The sequence below is a fragment of the Puma concolor genome, chromosome B1 (assembly GCF_028749965.1).
Source record: "Puma concolor isolate L17-30 chromosome B1, mPumCon1.1.hap2, whole genome shotgun sequence".
Classification (NCBI taxonomy): domain Eukaryota; kingdom Metazoa; phylum Chordata; class Mammalia; order Carnivora; family Felidae; genus Puma; species Puma concolor.
In genome coordinates this window covers 41,477,742-41,503,686 of record NC_141670.1, presented here as the reverse complement: position 1 = coordinate 41,503,686, position 25,945 = coordinate 41,477,742, and the positions used below count along the sequence as shown (strand labels likewise).

Here is a 25,945-nt window from a genome sequence, read left to right as displayed (position 1 = left end):
CCAAGCTCAGCCACACAGCTCAGTCCTGCCTCCCTCAGCCTTTGACCCTCTGGCACCTTCTCCAATAGGCTCCCACTCACCAGGGCTCTGGAATTTGGTTTGGCTCCTTTATCCAAAAGGACCTTGGCTACTCTGTGATGGCCGCAGTGGGCTGCCACGTGGAGCGGGGTCAGGTGGTCCAGGGTGATGTCGTCTATCTCTGCGTTGTATTGCAACAGAAGTCGGACACAGTCAAGGTGGTCTCCCTGAGCCGCCATGTGAATTGGAGACAGGCCATTCTGGGAGAAGAGGGAAGAGAAGTAGTTGTAAAGGAAATGAACACAGAAATTCAAGGAGATAATTCCAACCTCATTTCCTACTTCTTCCCTACACGATGCTTCCAGGCAGCTCCTAAGTGAGTTTGGTTCACTCTGGCCCCTGTGGTCATGCTGGTCTCTGACTACACTCTCCTTTCTACCTCATCAAATCCTCCAAGCCAGCTCCAGCCAGGCCCACCTCTCCCAGGAAGCCTTCCTTGACTACCCTAGACTTCCGTGGGCTTTTCTTACCTGTCACTCAGACCTTACTCATAGATATGCTGAATTGTATCTATAACTAACTTATCAGGTGTGTGTATCTTCTCTCCTTACTTATCAGCCTCTTAAGACCAGTGACTATGCTTCATATCTCTCATATGCCCCACAATCCTCATATATGCATGTAACACACATAGTGATCCTTAATTCACGTGGTTATGAACGAATGAATGAATGAGTGAGCACAACATGGAATTCACATCTAAATCCCTCTGTTCTTTGCCCCTAACAAACCTGTATCACTTAAAAAACTTTGTTAAGGACTCTCATGGTTTCTTAGGTGGCAATCTATTTTAAAAAACATTAAAGACAGAGGAGCCTCTTCACTCATTCACTCACAGATTAATTCAACAAATATTTATTAAGCGATCAATGAGCACCAGGTATGGGTTAAGTGACAAGGAAACAAAAGAGAACAGACATAATCCCTGGCCTAAAGAAGCTTATAGTCTGTCAGGTAAAAGAGTGGAAACAGATACATTGTTGCTGTTCAGTGTGGTAACATCAGGAAAGGCAAGATCAAAGCACAGAGGTCCACAGCAGGGTGGATGGGGAGAGACGGCTTTCAGGAGGAGGTGGTCCTGAGCTAGGACTTGGCCAGGAAGACAAAAGGGGAAGAATCCGCCAGCGAAGGGAGCAGTGTGAGCTATACCACAGAGGCAGCCATCCTTGGGGAACTCAGGGAGCTCAAGGCAGTTAAATCCCAAAGGAGGACAAAGTGTGATGGGGGCTTGGAGCTGGGTGGGGGGCAGGCAGGAGCTGGATCATGACAATCCATGAGCTCAGGAGCTGGGATGTGAGTTCTAAGAAGAGGATTTTCAGCAAGGGAGATACAAAATCAGGCTGCAGGACAGCTTGTATTTGTGTACTAGGTTGCCCTGTGTCACCTCAAAATCCACATGTTGGTGGCGCCAGGGTGTCTCAGTTGGTTGAATGGCCAACTCTTGATTTCAGCTCAGGTCATGATATCACGTTTGTGAGACTGAGTTCTGTGTTGGGCCCTATGCTGAGCGTGGAATCGGCTTGGGATTCTCTCTCTCTCTCTGTCTCTCTCTCTCTCTCTCCCCCTCTCTCTCTCAAAACAAATAAACTGAAAGAAAGAAAGAAAGAAAGAAAGAAAGAAAGAAAGAAAGAAAGAAAGAAAAGAAAAGAAAAGAAAAGAAAAGAAAAGAAAAGAAAAGAAAAGAAAAGAAAAGAAAAGAAAAGTCCACATGTTGAAGTCCTAACCCCAGGAGCTCAGAACATGATCTTATTTGGAAATTTGGCCATTGCAGATGTAGTTAGTTAAGATGAGGTCGTTAGTGTGGGCCCTGATCCAGTATGACTGGTGTCCTCCTAAAAGGGGGAAATTTGCACACGGCCCCTCACACAGAGAGAGAATGCCTCTGAAGGCAGAGGTCAGGGCGATGCATCTACAAGCCAAGGAATGCCAAAGACTGTGAGCAACCACGGGAAGCCAGGAGACCGGCCTGGAACAGATTCCCCTTCACAGCTCCCAAAGGTACCAGCCCTGCTGACACTGATCTCAGATTTCCAGCCTCCAGAACTGTCAGGCGATGGGCCTCTGTTGTTCAGGCCACCTAGCGTGTGGCACTTTGTGACAGCAAACCAACACAGCTCGTTGCCACTTAGTGAGTTTTACGGAGGTCCTAACTTATTTCCCAGTTGAAGAGTCAGAAGTTCTCAGTGAAGAATTTTCATGACTGCCTTTTTAAGCCCCATCCTAATAATCTGGGTAATATAAAATCATTACCAACTTAAGAACCTTTATGTAAGTTTAAACACAGGACCCCTGTGGGAAAACGCTGAGAATTTCCTGATCTGACAACAGAATCGGTGGTAGCAGTTCTACCTTCACTTACCCGAGGATTTTTACTTTTATATTATCTCATGTGATCATCCCAACGACTCTAGAGACGGGTAGAGCTCTACAGATGAGGAAACAGAGGCAGAGACAGACTAAGGGACACACTCAAAGTCACACAGCAACTCAGCCGTGGATGGAGGTTTAAACGAGAAATAAACTGGTTTAGGAGAGGATACATCCTGCCTCACCCCCAACCCCCGACCAATCACACACGTACACACACAAAGCCAGCTTGGTGCTGTGAGTCATGACCCAAATTACAGGTAGCTGTGTAGAAAGACTCCCATGATGATCTGTCACAGAACGGACGGCTTTCATGGTTATGGGCTATCTGCAACTGCCCACACAAGACCTCTGGGGAGGCTGTGAGTGGGCCTGGTTTCTCCCTTGTTCTATTCTGACACCCTTCCAAATTCACCCCAACGAAGTGGGCAGAAGGCCTAGGGGAGGTATAAGCAGTACGAGGCGGTCTGACAGCTTTAGCCCCAGGAAGACTCAAGAGCTGAAGGAGGGGCCTTTGCTCTGGCCCTTCATGGACCTTGAGAGGAGCTATTCTGTTTTCTTTTTTAACTTCACTTCAGTCTGGCCCAGGCTCTAAAGACTTCTTGCGGTGCTTAGAGTCTGTCTTTTCTTGGAGCCAAGATAAAAGACACAAGGGTTAATCTAGAGCTGTAGCAGGCAAATGACAGTCCGTGGGTCAAATCTGGTCTGCTGCCTGTCTTTGTAAATAAAGTTTTATTGGAACATGACTGTTAGTTTGCATATTATCCATGGCTGCTTTCCTACAACAATGGCGGAGTGGAATCATTGCAACAGAAATCATGGCTTGCAAAGTCTATCTGGCCCTTTAGGGAAAAAGTTTGCCGTGCCTGAGATAGATAATAGTTAGACCTATACTGGGGCTCCTGGGTGGCTCAGTCACTTAAGCGTCCGATTCTTGATTTCGGCTCAGGTTATGATCTCAACAGTTGTGAGTTCTACCCCCACATCGGGCTCTGTGCTGGTGATGTGGAACGTGCTTGGGATTCCCTCTGTCTTTCCCCCTCTGCCCCTCCCTGGCTCATGCTTTCTCTCTCAAAAATAAAATCAAATAAACATTAAAAAAATAATTAGAGCTATACTGAGTGTCTCCTGTGTGACAGGCATCAGGGTACACATCACACATCACTGGTTCTGCGAGTAGTATTAGCATCTCTGTTTTTCAGAAGTGGGATTTGATCCTGGGTCCCCCTGACCTGGACCCCTGGGGAAAAGATGTTCCTCATGGGAGGGAAGCAGGGAAGCACAAACCTTGGTTTTAGCTTGGATGGGTGCCCCGTGGTCCAGCAGGATCTCTGAGATTCGCACGTGCCCATTCCGAGCTGCACAGTGGAGAGGTGTCAATTCATCCTTTAAAAGACAGGGTCCAAAAGAGAAAGCCCCAAAGGCACCTATCAGAGCCACTGTAGGGAAGACTGCCCGCAGTATCACTGCAGTCACAGAAGCGGGGATGCTTCCTGAAAGACCACCTCAACTTCAGCACATCTCACTATGTCTCCTGCTGCATCCTGGCTCCCACTGCGAGCTAGTCCAGGATGCTGGAGGCCCATCACTAGCTGGTCCCTGAGAGCCACCACTCCAGCTGTGACTCTGAGGCAGAACTCCCTCCCTGGGCCTTGCCACGGAGCTCGCTGGCACCCACCTTGGTCCTTGTTTCTATCTGGGCCCCGCGGTCTAGCAGGAGCCGCACCATGATCACGTTCCCCCTGCGGGAGGCGATGTGCAGTGGCGTGATGCCGTTCTGGAAGGGAGGAACAGGAACCAGTGAGGGTTTGGCACCTCCCCCTCCAATGCCACTGCTATGCTCCCCACTCCCCCTGGCTCCCAGCCTCAGCCTGACAGCGGCAGCAACATAAGAGGCCATGCTAAGCCTACCATTAGTCCATTTCTCACCTAAGAAAGTTTTCAAAATCTATGAGGATGTGACAGCATGGTGGTTAATCTCACCAATCTGACCGAGCCATATCTCCCAGAGTCATCGTAACAGATTGGAAGAAAGCCCTGCCCTCCAGGCTTGCCACCTCGAGAATGGGCAAACAGAAACTGATATGCAGGTGATCAGAAACCCATCCATGAGGGGCACCTGGGTGACTCAGTGGGTTAAGCGTCCGACTCTGGATTTCGGTTCAGGTCCTGATCTCACAGTTTGTGAGATCAAGCCCTGCAATGGGCCCCATGCTGACAGTGGGGAGCTTGCTTGGGATCCTCTGTCTCTCCCCCTCTCTGCCTCTCTTTCTCTCTCAAAAATAAATAGATAAACATTAAAAAAAAAAAAAGAAACCCATCAATGAGCAGCCTCAATAAACACCAGGCGGTCCCACCCATGGTCACTTGTGCCATAAGGAGGAAATCCATGGTGTCAAAGCGAGAGGCAGAAGCCCAGAGGCCAGACAAGCCCAAACCCCTGGCCTGAGTGCGGGGTCTGCCAGAGCACCTTACCTGTGGCGTGAAGTTGACACTGGCGCCCCTGTTGAGGAGTAGCTGGGCCACGTTGAGGTTCTCGTAGTGAGCTGCGATGTGGAGGGGGGTGAATCCCGTCTGAAGCACGACAGAGGGGGAAACAACTTGTCACAAGCCTCGCACTGTCATTTTCCATCTCAGAATCAGCATAGGGATTCTGGAAACGTTGGCAGGGCCAGAGGACCCGATGTGGAAAGATTTTGACTGATGAGAACATTTGCTGAAGGGATCAAGGAATGCTTTCTGGCAAGTCATATTCAAAGCTAGGTCCTACCTCTGAGGGACCCACGTTCTTTGTACTGTGGTTCACGTGGACAAACTATGCACTAGCATGACCTCCAACTCTGCAGGGCCCACTCATGTGAATGGTTATTTTCAAAGCGATTTGAATGAATGAATGAAAAGTGCTTTGGGGTCCACGATCTGAGCTCTAGAGATTGTTTCAGCCCTCTAAAGGGGTGTCGTGACTCAGCTGCTGGCCAAAGGCAGCCCTTGGACCCCTTCTGGGTCATTGTCATTATTCTGTCCTATAACCTGAGACCATGCCTAATCCGGTCAGCAGTTTTCAGACAAAACTCAGTGACCGTGGGCTGGAGGGACCGTGTGAATAGCTCAGTGCAATCCACTCCCACTGCAAGAGAAGTAATTAACAGCCCAAACTTACAGATAGTGGATCAGTAGTGCCTCAAAACATCAGACAGCTAGCTGTCCAGGCCCCTGGGGAGCCCTCCCAGTCCTCATCTCCCCATGTGGGGACACTTCCCTTCCTCCACTAGGGGCCAACCAGGAAAAGAGGGGTATAATTCTAGAACACCACCCGCTAGATTCCCAAGTTTCACTCCGGCCAGAGACCCAAGCTGCCCTGGACACTCCTCTGGATGACCTAGAGCAACAAGAACCATTCCTGCTCCACACCAAGCACATCTCTCCTGGTGTTCACCAGGGGTTTAAAGTGAGGCTGTCCACTGTAGCTCCTACGGGTCCCAGCAGGAATCTGAAGGCCCTGTGGGAGCTGGTGTTCAGTGTGCACCTCTGGCCTCGGCTCATTCTTGGGGAGCTGTTGGGAGTTAACAGTGCCTCTGTAACCCATACGGCTCCGTGGTCCAGGTACTAGAATTCTCCTGGTCCTCCTGGGCCTGGCTGCCCTCACCTTGGAAAGCACGTCCGGGTTGGGGTCATTCTGCAGAAGCACCGCAGCTGTCCGGGTGTCATCATTACGGGCTGCGATGTGCAGGGCAGGGAGGCGCACCTTGCCCTTTGTCCCATAGTTGATGAGGTGTGCCACCACGTTCTCATGGCCCTGCTGCAGAGCCACAGCTAGAGGAGTGAAGCCGTCCTGACCAGAGGAAAGGAGGAAAGATGCATTTGCTCGGACCGTATCTGACCACTTGCTGTCCTCAAGCCAGGACCCACGCTTTCACACCTCAGGGCTCTTGCTCATGACGGGCCCTCAGCCTGAAACGACTTTCTTACAACTCAAAGCCCTCTTCATCTGTCAAGCTCAGTTTAAATGCCACCTGGTCCCTAAAGCCTTTCTTGGCCCCACTTTCTTTCTCCGTAATCCCACAGAGCCTACAGCCACTAATTTTCCTTTGTAACTCGCTCCCAGTCTCACTGCGTGCTCCGAGGGCTTTTCACTGCCCTCTGTTTCTCTGCCTACCCTTTCTGTCACCCGATCCACTGGTGCCAGGCCAGTGCCTTCAACATGGCAGAAGATCACTCATTTATTCATTTCATGAGTATTATTAACACCTACCAAATGCTAGAAACTATGCCAGGCACTGAGGATTTGATTGTGAGCTACTGTCATTAATCCCCTCAGTTGTGTGCTAAGGGGCACAGGACCCCGTGGACTGGCAAAGCAGAATGAGAACAAAGTCATGTAATTGTTGGCTCTACCTAGTTCAATTTCATCACTTCATCAATGACAAAACTCAGGATCAGAGCTGAAATGACTCATGGTTTATGGCAGGATCCTTTCTCATTAAGGTCCAGCCTTCAGTGGTGCTTAATGTGGGAAGGACAAGCTTGACTCTGACATCATTTCTCTGGTATGTGTCTGGGCATTCCTCAAGACCCATGACTTTGTCCCTCACTCCCTTGAAGAGCCCGATGGCACCCAGGATGAGTGCAGTGATCAGAAGGTAGAGAGCACTCTGTGACACTTTACGCGGATCGTGACTGAGGAAGCATCTTAAGCCTTGTCCGAGGAATGCACGCCCCCGGCAACGTCCTGTCTCTGGAGATGTCCCACAGTGAGGCCATTTGCCCAAGGTACTTACTTCTGTGGCTACATTCTGATTAGCTCCATTTTCCAGTAAAAACTTAACCACTTCCAAGTGATTCTCTTGTGCTGCCATGTACAAGGGTGTAAAGCCTTTCTGTAAACCAAGAGAAAACGTCATTAAAATTTACCCACAAAATTAGGGAGACATGCTAAAACTGGGGCAAAATCCTCATAACTGGAGGACAACTCTCTCTTCGTTGTATTTTCAGCTAGCCCACAGGGCCATGTCCCCACCAGTATCTCCTGTTGTAAAAACTCACGGACACTTTGAAACGACTTAGTTGGGGGGAAGGGGGACATTGAGCCTGGGTGGCTCACTTAGTCAAGCAACCGACCTCGGCTCAGGTCATGATATCACGGTTCTTGATTCAAGCCCCACATCAGGCTCTGTGCTGACAGCTTGGAGCCTGGAGCCTGCTTCAGATTCTGTGTCTCCCTCTCTCTCTGCCCACACCCTGCTCATGTTCTGTCTGTCTGTCTGTCTGTCTCTCTCTCTCTCTCTCTCTCAAAAATAAATAAACATTTATGGGGTGCCTGGGTGGCTCAGTAGGCTAAGTGTCCGACTTCCGCTTAGGTCATGATCTCGAGGTTCATGAGTTCAAGCCCTGCGTCAGGCTCTGTGCTGACAGCTCAGAGCCTGGAGCCTGCTTCCCATCCTGTGTCTTCCTCTCTCTCTGCCCCTTCCCACTCATGCTCTGTCTGTCTCTGTCTCTCAAAAATAAAAAATAAAAATGTTTTTAAAATAAACAAACATTTAAAAAATTTAAAAAAAATAAAAAGAAATGGCTTAGCGGGATTTATTACAAAAGGGCACCAAACTGGGGGTTGACATTCTGTGGAAGTCAGCCTCTTACAAACACACTCCCCCTCTATTTTCACTCCCTTCTTTGTGAACCCCCTATGTCCCATGTCCTACCCACCCCTAAACACAGTCTCTCTCCCCAAAGGAGCCATAGCTAGATATATTATTTGGCTGGTTTCACTGAACAGAGATGGGGTCCACAATGATCAACCACATCGTGCTTAGAATGCATAACAGAAGCATGAACAAATAGTAAGGGATGCCTTTGTTATTGCTTAGAGACACATTGCCGATTAAGCTATTCAGTGCACCCACTACATAATAGAAATACAGGTGGAAAAGAAGGGCAATGCCCTCTGGCCCAGGACCCGGGAGAGAGCCGTCACCTGCGACTGGGCGTTGACATTGGCGCCATAGTTGACCAGCTCCCGGACCACCTCATCCTGACCTGCGAGGGCGGCGATGTGCAGAGCTGTGTTCCCTTTCTGAAACACACGGGGAGAGGAAGCAGAGATTTCCCACCAGGCTGCCAACAATATTGTGACCATCAAAGGTAAAGTCGCTGTTAAAGGTATACTAACAAGGGTGCTGGTTGGGGTGCGGGACAGTGGGCTTTCTTTAGACCCAAAATGGGTAAACAACACACATGAGTGTGCCTGACCCATTATATACCTTGAAATGGTACTGAAAGCCCAAGGAGGAAAACTCTTGCTCTCCAAAAACAAAAACAAAAAAAACCACCTCACGCTAATGGATAAAAAAACCACTTCTCAACACCTAATCTGCTGCATGCAGACGTAGCATTCTGTCATCAGCTGACAGACCCGTCAGCATTCCTCAGGACACACACTGACAGATTTGCCAGGCGAGCCGGCCTCCTCAGACTTCCAGCTCCTCACATCCAGCTGTAACTCTGCAGGATGACACAGAGCCCCCTGCCGTGAGGCCTGGAGCTCTGGGGAAGGAGGCCAGCAGGACCTGTGGACTCAGCACCCTTAACCTGGGGACGGAGGGAGGAGAGGCAAAGAGATTTAAAGGGTAGCAATATGTAAAGGGGGGGTAATAAAATGAACTATATAATGCATCTAGGGAAGGGAAGAAGAATATGGAATTAAAAGGGGGAAAATAAATAGGAATGAATTCTTACTACAAAAAAACAAAAACAAAAAAAGACTATTTGACATATTAATCAGTAAAATACATATAATGAGCCAGGGCTTCTCCAGATTAGAGAGGAGACAAAAGCGAGAGACAATAGTACACAATTGTTTTAAAGTCAACTTTTTTGGGCACCTGGATGGCTCAGTCGGTTAAGCATCCGACTTTGGCCCAAGTCATGATCTTAGGGTTCGTGAGTTTGAGCCCCATGTCGGGCTCTGTGCTGACAGCTCAGAGCCTGGAGCCTGCTTCAGATTCTCTGTCCCCCTCTCTCTCTGCCCTGGCCCTGCTCATGTTCTGTCTCTCTCTCTCTCAATAAAAATAAACATTAAAAAAATTGTAAAGTAAACTTTTTCAAAGCTAAAACCCTTAATAGGGACTAAGAAACTAGGCAGGTTGTGAGGAGGTGACTGGAATACTGAGGTTTCTTTGTCCAGATTCATTCCAGGTATTTAACAATTGCTAGATGGGGTTCAGGTCTAGCAGGCTTCTTCTGTTCAGGATGCCGGCCTTCTTGCCAGGCTCCTTCCTGCCTCCCGGATATCCTGGGGCTGGAACACAGGCACATTCTCTGACTTACCTACGTGACCCCACTGGCCCCCCAGCTCAGTGAGTGGCAGGCAGGACAGGCCCCACCTGCCAGCTTCAGTCAAATAGGGCAGGTCGGAGAAAACAGGACCCATGTGGGCCCATCTGTCCCCCCTGCTACTTAAGGAGCAGAGACCTCAAATGAACTCAGTATTTTTGCAGTTCATATGGTATATAATTTACCTAAACTACAGAAACACTTGCTAATCCATCTCAGACAACTCAAGCCCCAACAAGTCAGGACTTCAAACTCCATCTATGCACCAGGGCCATCTGTCACTGGGAGAAAAGTGTCCTCACCCAGGCGGAACTGAGCAGCACGGGCACCGAGCTCTGGGCCCCCCAGCCACCACTGTCCCAAGTACCCACAGGTGGGTGAGGAAGCCCCACTGAAAGCTCCTGGGGGCTTCAGGGGGCTCAGGTCTCTGTTTCCAAAGTGTGACCCGTATCAGGCAGGAGTAACCTGCTTCTTGCCTCCCAAGTTGTCTTTTTGATTTCTCCTGAAGTCCCATTTGATAAACAAAAGGGTTCTTCCTCCAATATCCATCAGAGAATAAGTGCCAGAAATGAATGTATAGAGGCTAATTAATCATTTTTCATAGAAGTCCAAAGAGCTTACATTTAGAGGCCTTGGCACCTGGGTCCAACTCACTCACTGTACTAAGTGGAACATGGCTGTTGGCAACAGAACCTTCTCTAGAAATCAGGACTCAGAACTCCAAGTCTCCCTATTTAGAAGCAAGTGTGCTGTGCCCATTCATGCGTTTGTTTGTTACACACTGAGCACATGTGTGTCAGGCACCGGTCCCGGCACGGGAGTACAGAGATGATTGAGACTCGGGCTCCTTGACCTCAAGAAGCAACGTCAACTGTTTCTTTCCATCTGCCTCTTTCTGCTCGAAATCACACTCTATCAGAGCTCTCCCCCATAGAAATGCATCGGGGGGCAGCTGGACCCGTGCGGAACCCTAGCTGTGGATCCTGGCCCATGCCACCTTCTGCATCTGGGCTGAGGGCAGCACTGGTGAGGGGTAAGAGCAAAGGGGAGACCCTCGTAGCCAGACCGCTCCCCCCAAAACACACACCTACACACACGTGCACACGCTGCAAACTTCAAGGCCTCTGGCCTTGGGTCAGGGGCACAGGGCAAGGAGCTGGGGCCTCTATTTTTTCTACCCCTCCCTCTGCATGAAAGAACATGGCCTGGAAGAAGCAAGAAAAATTTCTTAGCTACATCTGATCCACAAAGACCCACCTTCTCCAATTTGCAGGGAGTCCTAGAGCTCCTGGAAGCAGGGGGAGGGGGCTTCATTGAAGCAGGAGCCCGGTAGATGCAAGCAGAGAGATTAGGGCTTTCTCCCTCACTACCTGCGTTGATGCTGATCACAGGCCTCTAAGAGGCAGAGAAGGGAGGATGGGGACAGATGCTTTTGTTTTGTGCTTTAAAAACATTTAAGCACATTTAGGAAACTCTACTGGTTTTGGCTTTTTACTCTTTTCTTTTTTTAATCTTTCTCATGCTCGCAAGACCCATTATAATTCCCCAATCTGCTATGACTGTTGCTCAGCCCACGGTTTCTGCTTCACCTTTTTTCCTCCCTCTGTACAGCATTCAGGAACCACGCTGGCTTATAAAACGTCTATAAATAACAAAGACACACCAAGCATTCGCTTGCAAAATAACAATCAAAGGGGGAAATGCAGAGAGCGCAAAAATGCTGAAGCGTCATGTTTGCACAGCTCTTGAGGACGCGCCAGGGGAAGAAAAGCCACCCCAGCCCACACGGAGCCTGTCAGATGGCGCACTGCTTGCAGCCAGGTATGTGAGAGCACAAGAAGGAAAAATAATTGCATCCCTTCATCCACAAAGAAGGGTGGAAACCACTGGTACTCGTCATGGGGTTAGGGAAAAAAAATGCCCCACATACATTCAGAAAGAGCAACTCAGTCTATTTTACCAGCAAGATCTTTTCACCTTCGGGAAGTGACATGAAAATTACAGAATTTTACCTCAAGGGATGATTGTCCCTTCATAATATTTTGGTAATGCACTTCACAACTACATATTATATCTCTACTTATTGTTCTTCTGGTTCTCCGCTGGAGAGGAGGCCCAATGTTTGCAGCACAGAACTGAAATCGAGGCTGGGTATAAGACCATGCTGAATAAACAGCAAACGAAAAGAAAGAGGCTGGAGAGACAGAGCCAAGAGGAAAACCATGGGAAGTAACCAGGAAGGAAGAGAAGAGAACGCTGTGCTCAAGTTAGTAGAGAGAGGTGAGTTTTTTGGTTTAGTTTTGTTTTGAAATGCTGGCAACACCTTGTTCAATAAATAAACAAGGCGGATGTATATGAGAATTAAAATTGATTTTACAACCTACAGATGCATAATTTCATGACTGTGGTTTCTGGACTTAAGTCACTGGCACTTCTAATCTATGGCTATGGGAAGAGCATGCTGGCGTGGGAGGTGTGACGTCAGCCTTGGCCAAATGCCTCCTTGGAGAAGAGAAGGCTGTTTGAGGTAATTGCTAAGGAGAGGAGGTAAGTGTGCGGCTGACCAAGGAAGACTCACTGGGGAAGGATAAATGAGAGGGGTCTGGCTCTCTTCTCTACGCCTCAATAGCAACACGGTCACCGACATTTACCGATTCCTTCCTTGGCGCCAGGCATTTGACACACACGATCTCAGTTCGTTTTCATACGAATCCTGAAACCAAGTATTACAGTCCCCATTTTATAGATGAGGAAATGGAGAGTTCTCACCAACTAACTTGTTCAGATACGGAGTGCATTGCCTCCGCTGGGAGCCGGACCCAAGGCACCTGACTGTAGAACTGCTAGAGCTCTCAGACCCTGCACTCAAGTCAAGGACCCTAAGAAAACATAAAGCCATAGCGAAAAGGGTTCTCTTTCTAGATTTATAACCTAATGATGAGAATAAAGTAAAAGCCCACTGACTTTTGTGGAAACAGGGTCCTCTGCCTTTCAGGTGACTTTGGGGACTCAGAGAACTAGGAAGTGATTGGAAACACAAGAGAAATTCAGAAACACACTTGGCTTTCTCTCACGAAGGGCTGGTTTCCATGTCAGGGTCTGGAATGATACACGAGGGACCTGAACATTTGAATTATCAATGAAAAGCTCCCCGTTCCCTAAGAGACGTACCTTGGTTGTCGTTTCTAGAATGATTTCTTTGTGCAGAAGTTCAACCACCATCTTCACATGGCCTTCTTTAGAGGCCAGGTGCAAGCCGTTCAGCCCATTCTGTAAAGAGCAGAGAGGCAGAAAGAGTGTGATTAGGAGACTATGCATTCTGTTCCAGACACCCCTTCCCTGTGACGAGATGTGTGAAGAGCCAGAAGGGAAGAAAAGGGGCGGCCCTGAGCGGGGCCGGCCCAGCCTCTCCGGGCACTTTTCTATAGAAGCATCAGATGACAGAACAACAGGGCAAGAGCGAGACCACCACTCCCCAGATTCATATCCATATTAAGTGTGGAGACACTCTCACAGAGCCAGTGGGTGACCTTACTTGAAGTTTAGATCTTGGCCAGGCTTTAGGCAATCACTTCCTTGAAGTGATATAGCTTCAACCCCCAATGCAGCTCATTTTCATGGCAGCAATCAGTAAAGGCAAAGAGGCAACACCAGTACATCCTAGACATTTGTAAGGATAGACACATATTTGGTAGAATAACAAACTCTGAAATGAGGTCTTCTGAGAACTAAATACTGCCAGTCACCCAGCTAGAAGATTTCGACATCAGAATCAGTAGTAAAATAGCCCCATGGCCACCTTGCCATTTCAAATGTGGCCAAAGCTGGTCTGACAGTTCAATTGTAGGGGAAAAACAAAATAAAAGAACCAACACTGTCCATGCCCAATCATCCGTCCACGGAAGCAGATCTCTCACCAACCACAGAAAGTTTACGCTGTACCTGGTGAGGTTTGAGAGAAAGCTGCCTAGCTCAGGTTTTACTTTGCATTCTTGCACGTCCTGTCTTCCGATCCTTGCACTTGGATGCCTGAGTACTTTTTGGCAAAAGCTGACTTCAAAGAGCGCTACTTAGAACCACAAATAATTCTGACAATATGATGGAACTCATTTCACTTCTGGTGATGAGCAGATCTCGGCTCCATATGGAAAATGATGTTAGTCAATCAGCACTCCCCATGCCCTACTTTTGTGTTCTCTTTCTCTCTTCCTCCTTGCCTACCCGCAACCCCTCCCTCTTGTCCCATTCCTTCCTGTCTCCTGTTTCAGTCAACTCTGTTCTAGCATGTTCCCTTTCAGGGGATGCCCCAGAGCCACTGCAGACTTTAGCTAATAAAAAAAGACCTTTGCCACCATGATGGAGGCACTTGGCCCCTGAAGGTGTGACTTCTCCCCAAACACCTCTACAGCTCCACCATGGGTCTCCAAAACCCCCACTCTCCCTGTGTGTCAGGGCATCCAGGACCAGCGAATGTTCACGGAAAAGACACAGCTGCTCACGTTAGCACCAGAGTCCCCGCAGTCAGCATCAGGAGATTCCTATTAAAAATACAAATATCCCATCTGGGAGTGGTAGCACATTAATCCTTAACAGGTGAGTTCTGTTGGCGTTGCTCAAACTAGCAGAGGCAGTAGGCGGAAATACTGGAATAATGAGACATAAGACAGGTATCTCATGATGGGAGAATGGAAGGTATCTAAAACTCTACATCAGAGCCTTGAACAGGGAAAATACAAGAGGTACCCGAGGCCTCAGAAAAAAAAGAGAAAGTGGGCTCCAAAGGGAACTTTGCCTAATCTCCATTCAATCAGACCCTCCCCGCACCCCAGACATGCAGAGCAAAGTAGGCCAAATCTTTGCACGTTAGCACTGCCAGCCTTGGCAAGCTGTGTGTGTGGGTGGGGGGTGATGGGAGGGCCCTTTCACGAAACATTTCCCCATGCAAATGCCTAGAAATCACCGTTGGATGCTTTCCTCTTGCAGATTTTGTACACCATTAAATGCAGAGTCCAGAGTGGTGTTAATTATTCACACCCTGGTGTGAATGGGCTTATCAGATAAAGACTGGGTCCCAGTCAGTTTTGATAACAGAAAGGGAGACAGCAATCTGTTAGAACAGGAACCTGGGGGAGGGAGAAGAACACTGGGTGGCAGTAAACCAGTTCCCCTCAAATCAATGTACAAAACACAAATTCACTAAAAAGCAATTCGTCCAGTGACTGGGGCTCTGGAAGCCTGGAGCCACGCCCTTCAGCTCCGTGTCCTCAGCTCTGCCCTGGGGCAGGTCTGCACCCTCCTCCCTCCCGGAGCACTGGGGTCTGCAATCCCCTCCCAAAAACCCAGCAGTGTCTGGAAGGTTCCCCGAGTGATCACTCGGGAACTGTGATGGTGTTTGCGGCTGTGGGAATCTCAGCAGCTGTTGCAGTCAGCTTTCCGCAGGGTACTCAGCTGTGACAGCAGCCAGGGTAGCACGGTGCTGATCGCTGTGGTTTTAGTGCTGACTTGGGCAGCAAAGTACCTTTCCGTGAGCATTCGTTGATCCTGAACACCTCAAAGCTGGGAAGTTGGCAAGTCTACAAGGAAAACACGTAAGTTTACTGCTAATGCTCTGGGGTGGCTGTCCCTGCCCTTTGGACCCAGTGTCAGGATCGCAATCCAGAGAGATTCTAGAAGTACTGTCTGCCCGGGGAATGCTGGAGTGGAAAAGGATGTCAGAGATCCCCGAATGCTGAGGAAATCAAGGTCCAGAGTAGTCAAATGACTAGCTAGAGTCACACAACCTTTCTAGGGCACAGCCACATATAGAACAAATCTGGATTCCTCCCTTGCCCCCGCCACCAAAAAAGGATTTGGGTTTTGTTTTGTTCTTTTTGCCCCTAGGAACTAGTATGTTTCTTTTTATCAGATGATAAAGTACATTTCTCCTTTTTAAAAAAAAAAAATGTTTATTTATTTTGAGAGAGAGAGAAAGAGCATGAGCAGGGGAGGGGCAGAGAGAGAGAGAGAGAGAAAGAATCCCAAGCAGGCTCCACACTGTCAGCACAGAACCCAGTGTGGGGCTCAATCCCATGAACCATGAGATCATAACCTGAGCCAAAATCAAGAGCAGGACACTTAACAGCTGTCCCCATTTCCCCCTTTTTTTTGATTACCGGGCAGCTTAGAGCTAATAGTCACAATCACCCATAAGGGTCTGATCATGGCCACTATATTTTGATATCCAGGATTTTATTCATTGCCCTGGTCCATACAAAGTCCCTCTGCTTCCCTCCCTGCATCATAGCCACCCCCCCCCCCCCCGCCGCCTCCAAAAGCTACACTCTTGGCAGAAGGTGACCAGATAAAAGGGATCATCTGAATAGATTTGTATCTTGAATTGGTTTACTTAGATTCTACCCCAGATCCTGGTTCAATGTTCTCTTTCTTCTTTATGGCTTTGTAGCTTTCTGACTCTATTTTTACTTTGTTTGTTTGCTTTCAACATAATCACCCTAAGTTATGTCCAAGTCTATTATTGTGGTGATCTGAACTCAAAGCCCTCATCAGAGCCACAGAACCTAGCCCCACTTGGCCTAGCTGTCATGTGCAAAGTGCCTACGGCATGCACATATGATGTGCAAGAAGGCCCAGCATTGATCGCAGAACAAGATCACATATGGAACATGGCTGGACCAAACATTTGTCTCAAGTACACATAAGAGTCACGGCAGTTACCTAATGCAAGCATTGACTTAATCCAATTGGGAAAAATTTACTGGGAACCTATTCTGCACCTGGCACCACACTAGAGATGAATAAGACACAGACACTTATCCTTGAAGATCTCAATTTACTAGAGGAAATAGATGCCTAAAAAATAAATGCAAAATAATGTGAAAATGCCCCAAACGGCAGGCATGAGATTAGAAGTAGCACAGAGGAGAAAGGAGTTGCTCTGCCAAGAGGGTCATGAGGCCTTCCCAAAGGCCTTTGCAAGGCAGCCTGTGCACAGGCAGGGTGACAAGTTCATCGACAATGGCAAGATGAGACGCTGTCTCTGAATTTACATTTTAAACACAGGAGCTAACATTTTAGAGACTATGCTCCCAGCCCTTCTCATCAAGCGCCTTCCTCCATCTTCCAGGAAGCACTGAATTCAAGAGATGCACAAACACCCAGACCCACAGAGGCAAGCTTTCTCCAGCAACTGGCCTTAGCAGGTGGATAGCTGGTCACCATCTAGCAGCTGAAGTCACTGAATGCCTGAAAACTAAATTATGGCACATAAACACTAAGGAATTGTATAACTGTCTTATTAAATACATTACTAGCCAATATAGATCAATTCCAGTATTTCAAAAGAGTGTTTCCTGGATAAATACTATATTTAACACTTTTTTTTATTAGCTTTATTTATTTTGATAGAGAGCTCATGCAAGTGGGGAGGGCGGAGAGAGAGGGAAAGAGAGAATCCCAAGCAGACTCTGTGCTGTCAGTACACACCCTGACTCAGGTTTGAACCCACAACCTGTGAGATCATGACCTGAGCCTAATCAAGAGTCGGATGCTTAGCTGACTGAGTCACCAGGCGCCTCAACACACTCTTTGTCTTTAAAGAGATTTATTTTTATTGCTCAAATGCAAAAGGGGTAGGGGTACAAATTATGTGAGCTATTTGTTCGTAGCTATAACTATGGACAGAGATGAGCCATAATCTACCAGCTCTTCAAAACCAGGATCCATGTGTTTTATTTTAGTTACATCAAGTGTAAGTTGTTTCCTAAAAGGAAAAGGCAGGCTGCTATATCTTGCCTTGCATCTTTTCACTACTTTAGCTACGCCCCTCCTCTTGACGCAGAATGGCAGACAGACTGCTGAGGGGGATGATGGAGAAAAACGTGTATCTCATACTCCAAGTAACTGGGTGTAGAAGATAAGCAAGAAGGGGGTAGAAGAGTATGAGAATAAATGCCTCAATTAAATTAGAAGCTGGATTGCAAAAGCAATAACTTCTTGTGGCCATTTAAAAAATTTTTTTTTAATGTTTATTTATTTTTGACACAGAGAGAGAGACAGAGCATGAGTGGAGGAGGGGCAGAGAGAGAGGGAGACACAGAATCCAAAGCAGGCTCCAGGCTCTGAGCTGTCAGCACAGAGCCCAACAGGGGGCTTGAACTCACAAACTGTGAGATCATGACTTGCGCCAAAGTCAGATGCTCAACCGACTGAGCCACCCAGGCGCCCCATCTTGTGGCCATTTTTGAACCACATGCCTTCCTTGGGAAAACACCAGCTTGCCATACTCCTCTTCTTAGATTCCTCCTTCTTGGTCTCCAATTACATGTACATTCGATTAACTGAGATTCTCCCACAGCTCTTGGCTGCTCAGTTCTTTTTTTTCTTTGCCTATTCTTTTTTCTCTGTATCTATTTTGATCATTTCTATGGACTTATCTTCAAGTTCTTTGATTCCTTCCTCATCTGTGCCCAATCTACTGATGACTCTATTAAAGAAATGCCTTACTGCCAAAAACATTGGGGCTTTTAAAATTTCTAGCATTTCATTTGATTCTTTCTTATAGTTTCCATCTCTCTAATTCCTCATCTTCTCATGAATGCTATCCACTTTCCCTACGAGATCCTTTAACATATTAATCACAGTTATTGTAAAGGCCATCTGATCATCTCTGAGTCTGGTTCTGTTTATTGCTTTGCCTCTTGACAATGGCTTTGTTTCTTTCTTGTGTGTGTGTGTGTGTGTGTGTGTGTTGCAATTTTTAATTGAATGCCAGACATTATGTGTAGAAAGGCAATAGAGGCTCAAGTAAATAGCATTTTTGCCTCAAGGTCCTCAAGTGGACCTACCTCTACTGTGAAGTTGTTAGTATGGGGTGGGGAGATCTGAGCCAATCAGTCAGAAGTTGACTTAGGTCTGAGTCTTGTTACCTTCAGGGCACCACAGCCTTCATATTCCTCTAGATGGAGGCTGCTGTCACCTTAAGCTTAGAGTAGAAGCTGGGGTGTTGGAGGGATTCCTGAGTTCCTGATTTCCCTTCAGCTCTCAGCCAGCCCTGCATGCCTGCACCTCAGCTGGAGTCTCTCTCAATGCTCCTGCCCCCCTCCCAGCAAAAATATGCTTTTCCTTGTCATGGGGCAGGGAGGCAGCAGGGAAGTTCTCCTTCGTCTTGGCCCAGCCCCAGTCTTATAACCAATACCTCAAAAGCTCTTGCACCTGGATCTCAAAGGTAGGATTCTTGTTTTAAGTAAGTACTCTTTCCCCTCCCGTCTGTGGCAGCAAGACACACCATATCTTTATACTTGGGCTTGGGTGGGGGTCTCTTGCTCCTCCTTCAGCAGTAATAGACCTCTCTGTTCATTATTGGCACATGACAGTTACTGGGCCAGGATGATGGTCTCCTGCCCTCCCCCCAGGAGTACAGGGGTTTGGGCTCTACCTTTCCTGTGGCACCACTGGGTCTGTGATGTAGGAAATATTCTTACCTCTCCCCAGGAGCAGAGGTAGTTTGTTTCAATTCCTCTGCAAAACGAATGGATTTTTGCCCATTATCTGAAGATGAGAGGGTTTGTCTTTGCTTCACCTGAGGGAAGGTGTCTGTTCCTGCCTCTACCCCTGTCTGTTCCTGCCTCTACCCCTGCCTGTCTGTTCCTGCCTCTACCTGTCTGTTCCTGCCTCTACCCCTGCCTCCAGAGCCACCTAGTGTCTCCTGTATTCCTGTGTCACTGAGGGAGACTCTCTCTGGTCTCCTGACTTTCCCCAATATTTCTCATGAGCACCCATTGGAGGCATGTGGTTCCAGACCCACTGCAGTTCACACTGACCTTTAAGAATTTGTAAACATTTGGCTTGTACAGTGCTGCTTCTTTCTCCCGTACTCTGCCGCAGCTAAAATGGTGGTCCTTTCCTTGGAGGGGCTTATCCCTCTTTGGAATTCAGTTAACTTGGTTGCACAGTGTGGTCTCAGCCCTCTGATGGGCTCAGGACAAATTATAATTTTGTAGATTATCCAGGCTTATCTCATTGTAGGAGTAGGAACAATGTTTTTTGAAGCTTTTTACATCCTACATACTCCCTTTACTAAGTCTCTAAGACTACCCGGCCCCATATGATCTCATTTCACATGGTCCTAATAGAGAAGACAACCCTTTTGTGATCCTGTTTGGTAAAAAATATTCATGCCAAGCACACACACCTGGAGTTTTTCATGTGCCTTTGCTCTTTTTCAGGTAAAATGTCAACTTAGAGGATTTTTCTGAGAGGCAATCTGTCCAACAGGAGGGAGAGGAGATCTCAGCCAGGCTGTGTTTCTTTTAACATTTTTAACAAGAAGAAAAAGGGAAAAAAAAGTCACATTGAGCTTGAATGATTTAATTTGGAGTATTTTTCTTTTACCAACTGTGAGAAATTCCATTGGCAAAATACACAATTCCAGACATTTGTTCTCAGTAAATTGTTCCTCTGTTTAGCATCTCTGATTGCCCCAATTACACTAATTGATTTCTAAATGTACAAATACAGTAGACATGTCACAAGAAATTTAACTCTTATCCTGTCCAATGCAGAAGGTGGTTTCAAATAGAAAAGCTGTGGCGTCCTGAGATCTTGTATCTCTTTAAAACTGCAAGAACATCTCAAAAGTGGCTGCTTACTATCCCATGTGGACACACAACCCTTCTACCTCCTTTTCTCACAGCTGTTTATTTTACCCACAGACATAGCTAGACCCTGCCCCTCCAGAGCAGGCAGCCCCAAGTTGTGTCCTGAGGACTTTGAGGCCCACCTCCCCCCCCCACCCCACCATGTGTTCTGAAACTTACTGTTTCAGTCCCCCATCCTCTTTCTTTGAGCCAAACAGTGTGTTTCTAGAGGACTTAAGCTAACATGCTAATGTATAGTATCCAGGAAGCATGATTTTTTTAAAATTCATGAACACCTACTAGTTCAGCTCATCAGATTACTTAGCTGCCATCCAGCCAGGCCCAGAGGCAATGGAGCGCTGGCCAGGGAAAGTTTTGATGGCGAAGGAAAGGACTGGAATCTTGGGAAGAACAAGCCAAGAGCAGTGGCAGAGAAAGGCAAGAAGTCTGAGGGCCCCAGAACAAAAAGAGAGGTAGGCGAGAGGGACTTCTATGTAACATTGCCTTCCTGTAACACTCCACTTTACTCTTGTGGTTAGTGAGGAACTAATCAGAAGATCTTGCCCATAAGGACAAGGATGTATACATAGAAGGTCATACACTTAGGTTTTTATACTTAATGTCCCACTGTCCTATTCAGTCTGGGTTCTCTATGATTTTGCTACATCTGTCCAGAGGAGATTAGGATCAGACTCTATGTCACAGAAGTTTAAATCTCCAAATAACACCAAGCCTGTACTCTTTGCTCTATTATTGGTCCCCATTTGTGGAGCAAGATAACTGACATTATATATTTGCAAGTCTGCCGCCCTGAAACAGAACAGGAAATAAGAATCTAAACAGGGCTTGTGGAAAGAAAAAAGGATTGAAATGGTTGCCATTTCTACTCCAAACCCTGAGACTGACAAGAAAGCAAGTAAGGGAAGAAAGAAAGGCAGACTATGGAGACCAAAGGCAGAGACAATGAGGACCAAAAAGAGGTGGTAGAACGGGAAAGAGGGAGTGACTATTGCTATAGTCTGACTATATGAGGAAATGAATTAAGCTGCTGGCAAAAAAAGATCACTAGAACACTATAAATTTTGATTCCTTTCCCCAAAGTGCCTGCATTAAATTTTCAGCCAAAACAGAAATGAGATCAAAAGTGAATGGGAGTTTTCTTACCTTCCCTTCTCTTCCTCTTCCCTTCCCTCCCCTCCCAGCTCAGAGATGTCATTGTCTGAGGAAGCAGGGCAGTGAACCAGAAGGGTGCCTTACAGATGTGCTGATAGCAGCATGTCTGCTCTGAGAAAGAGGAGGGGGCTGCTAGAGTGATTGGAAGATTGTTACACTGAGCAAACAAGTGAACAGACTGAGGATGATGGGAATTAGTGGCAGTCATGTTCCTGACTGTCTGAAGGGATTTACAAACATGGGAAGAGGAAGGGCTAGATAGAAGTCTGAGGTGTTGGACTAAACCTGGAAGTACTGATGTGATCTCATGGATTTAAAAATATATATACATAGATAGATGCAGAACTAGATATAGATGTATAGGTACAGACACATGACAACCAGTAGCAATGAGTGCATCAAATGACCAGATTTTGGTGTCTAAATACCATCCTCCACTAAAAGGAACCTTGGAAAAATGGCTGATCCAAGGTTGGGGCAGGGGAAGTACAAAATCACCCTGGGACAAACAGGTGCCAGAAAGGAAGGACATGATGAGGACATGTTAAAGAACAAAGAAGCCAGCCTATTGAAAGCACTCCTACTGGCCTCATTTAGATTTGAACATCAAAGTAAACCATGAGAGTATCGGCATATAACCCATCAAATAAAATAGGAGCCCATGAGTATGAACAGGTATAAACAAAGAATGGAAAGAATCAGTGAGGGAGTAGGGGAGGAGGAAAAGCTTAACCTTTAGTAGAATACCAGCTAATCAATGTAGAAGAAATGACAGAGATGGAGAAGCACTCTCTGGAACCATCATAGTGGTAGCTGATACAAGTAGAAGGTATCAATGTATGCCAAGGTTGGTGGCTGGAAGTTTGATGAAGAACAGGATATTGGCATTATATCAGAATATCCCTCCCCCCCCCCCCACACACACACAATACTGATCAACTGTAAACAGAAAAATCAATGACACCAAGAGATGACCAAGGTTAACATCACCAGGGATGGAAAGGGAGGACGATTTCTATGGTACTCCTGCCAACAATGCATCACCCTGGTCTGGCCATAAGGAAACACCAGCAGACAAAGGTTCAAACTACAGAATGGAAACTGTCGAAAACATGCAAGACAGGCAAGGACTTGAGAAGCATTCCAGACTGAAGGAGGCTGGTGAGAAATGACATCTAAATACAGTCTGGAAAGACTCTTAGAACAGAGAAAGAGAAAGAAAGAGAAGGGGAAGACTGGGGGCAGGAGGGAAGGGAAGGAGAGAAAGAAGAAGACTGGGGGAAAGTCAGGAAGGAAGGCAGCGGGGAGGAGGGCAAGAAAAAGAGTGAGGGAAAGGGAAAACAATTTCTCCTTATCAGGGCAGTCAGCAACATTTTAATGGAGTCTGTAGATGGTTGTGTGGCAGCCATGCTGATTTCCTGATTTGAAGGCCTGGAGGGTGGTTATGTGGGAAAGTGTCCTTATTATTGGGTGGCACACACTGGAATGTTTAGGATGATGGGGAATTATGTCATATATAGTAGATACTATAGATAGACACAGACAAGAAGAACAAATGCAGTAAAATGGTAATAGAGAGTCTAGGTGAGAGAGATGTGAGAGTTCTTTGTATTGTTCTTGTAACTTTTTTTTACAGGTTCAAAAGCATTTAAATTTTCAGAAAGAAAAGCAGGAGGTAGGAGGGAGTAGTGGTAGAAAAAAAGGCTGTGGGAGGAGGGACCAGCGCAGTGGGAACTCTGGGCTCTGGCCATGGTGGGAGAGGGTGGCAGGCGCATTAGAAGCTGAGCACAGACACCCTCCTGTTTCTAAAGAACCCAAGAGGTGCAAGTTTTACCGGAGGTCTGAGATTACTCCAAGATGGAAGTCCCAGAGTGCTGCCAAACCATGACAACCCCACATGGGAACCAGCTGATGGGGAAGCCTCTTCCGGAGGGCAGGCATCACCTCCGGCAGGGCCACCCCACCTGATGCCTCTGTCTAACCCAGATATTGAATGGCTCCCAAGAGACTGCTTGGTGGGAAAGGTCTGCTAAAAATATAGGATCCTGGAATGTAATCAATCAGAAGCCAAAGAGGGCTGAAGCAACTGCCATAAGCCTGGTAGAAAATCACTCCCATGTCCTTTGTCAACCTGTCCTTGTCCCGGGACAGGGAAGATAGACTAGGAGTAGAAACTGAGGGCTGGTGCACACTCAGAAAGAGGTGGCACAGATGGAAAGGAACAAGACTGGCTCTGAGCACTTTCCCCTCCTCTGCTTCATTACAGCCTAGATTTAGCTCTCCTCCCAGGTAGCTGTGATCCAGTGAAATAGGTATTCATGAGGAGGGAAAACACTTGAATGGTTTTCATTATCTTAAAAAAAAATGGAAAGAAAAAGAAAAGAAAGAAACCCACACTACTCAGAGCCTTGCAAGGAGATGAGTCAACCCAGATCACCTTCTCTCTACTCCCGGGACACAAGGCAAACAGCCCCCGCGCTGAGCAGCCCTGTGGCTCCGCAGCAGATCCGCTGCAGGGGCTGAAGGCCCTCTGGGAGCCTGGAGGAGGAAGTGTGAGCTCAAGTTAATGAGAGAAAGGGACTCTGCAATTCAGCTCAGTAGCTAAGAATATCTACTGTGGACTAGAAAGAATTTCTATGCCAGAGACCTTGGCATTCCTTTAAAAAGTTAAAAAGAGCCAGACCTTCCAAAAAAAGGCAGTGGGGGGGGGGGGGAGGCAGGGCAGGTGGGAAGGTCAGAGGACAGAGCACTGAAGAAGGAGTTGAAGCCCTAAACTGTCCTCCTGGTGTGTCACCTCACTTCTCAGGCCTCAGTCTACATATTTTCAAAATGGTAGAATTGCTCTGATGCCCTGGCTTCCTCTTAACTCTCAATTCTGCAGTAAAACAATGTAACAGCTCTCAGAAAACAGTTAAGATATGCATGTAGGGAGATGCACAGAGAAAGGAATGACAGGATTCACACCTAACTGTTCACAGTGATTGGGGGGGAGGTGGGGAAATGGGGGGGAGCCTCACAGAAGGCTTCACATATTTCTGTATAGCATAAATTTTGAAACAGCTACCCTGAACTCATTGTATTGCTAAATTAAAATACACACCACAACGAAAATCAGGGATACGAGTTGTCAAAAACAACATAAACATTTATAGTAAAAAGTTCATAATCAAAGGAGAATAATCCCAGGCAAATTCACATGCATAGTCTATTCCAATGAGAAAGAACTGGGATTGTATTTAGCATTTCCTGTAATAACCAGAGAGGCAAATCCTCCTTCGAGGCCCAGATCAAATGTCATTTTTCTCTGTGACTTACCCTGTCCCTTTCTCTTTGCCACACCATGCCCTGTTTCCAGCCCTTCAGAAATGAATTGTTCAATAAGCCATGTTCCTAAGGCACTGGACAATAATCTATCAAAGCCCTCATCCCATGGAATTGCCTTTATCTGCTCTTGTGTCTGTGTGTCTCAAAGTGGGACATTCTGAGGTCTGATGTTTCCCTGCCTTTGGATCACAGGTCCCAGCATGGGGCCTTGGCCATTGCGTGTGCTCCGTAGGGTTTGTGGAATCGAACGCCCCATGCAACCTGACACACACACAGAGCTGTCATTTTTCTCTCAGTTTCTCAAGACTAAGAATATCGCAACTGTTTTTCAAGTCATAAGTCTACGGCAATCAAAGCCTAAAGTGGAGCTTGGGGGTGTACTTTCCTTAAAATACGTTCTAGATCATTCTTAATGATGCCATTCACCTTTTTCCTAGTCTCTAGGATCCCAGAGATATACCTGTTAATGTCACTGGTCGGTTAACTCTTCCTTAACTAAAGGGAAACTAAAAATGAAACCAGCACAGGGAAGGTCTCCCCAGAGGAGTAACCAGCCCTGCTGAACGGCTCAGCTCCACATGGGGAGCGCAAGGGCAGATACCGGGGCTGGGAGCTGGGAGACCCTGGCCCTAGTCCAGGAAGACTCCCCACCTCTTTGTCTCTCTGCCCACCCCACAAGGGAGAAGTGAGGTCGTGGGTTGGAAAGGGCTAGGGAAAGCAAAGACACAGCAGAGCTGGGATCCGGGATTCTTAAACACTGTAGGTCACTCTGACTCATGACAGATAATCAACTGACTTTAAAACTACAAATCAGTCATTAGAATTACCCAGATGCACATCAAATAGCTTCTTTCTGCTGACATGCAAAGGGAATTCAGCTGTTTAAATTAACTCAGAGAGTGGGGTTTTCAAGTCCTGTCTTTCACGAATGCCTTTTCTAGAAGGAATAGGGGAATCAGGTTGCTTCTCTTGCTCAACCACACACTGTGGAACACCACTTCCCCATGTGGGGGCTGTGATCATATATTCTCTTCCTTTCT

General features: G+C 47.1%; 1 protein-coding gene across 21 annotated transcripts in view; it reads right to left on the bottom strand.

The window, feature by feature from the left end:
* ANK1 (ankyrin 1) overlaps positions 1–25,945 on the bottom strand; it is a 217,477-nt gene that overhangs the window by 66,265 nt on the left and 125,267 nt on the right. For all 21 annotated transcript variants that reach the window (XM_086703610.1, XM_086703617.1, XM_086703607.1 and 18 more), the window contains exons 3-10: positions 12,946–13,044; positions 8,417–8,515; positions 7,224–7,322; positions 6,092–6,277; positions 4,921–5,019; positions 4,124–4,222; positions 3,733–3,831; positions 81–278 (exon numbers count right to left, since the gene is read on the bottom strand). In XM_086703610.1, coding sequence (XP_086559736.1) covers positions 81–278; positions 3,733–3,831; positions 4,124–4,222; positions 4,921–5,019; positions 6,092–6,277; positions 7,224–7,322; positions 8,417–8,515; positions 12,946–13,044 — 978 coding nt within the window. The remainder of the gene's footprint in view (positions 1–80; positions 279–3,732; positions 3,832–4,123; positions 4,223–4,920; positions 5,020–6,091; positions 6,278–7,223; positions 7,323–8,416; positions 8,516–12,945; positions 13,045–25,945) is intronic.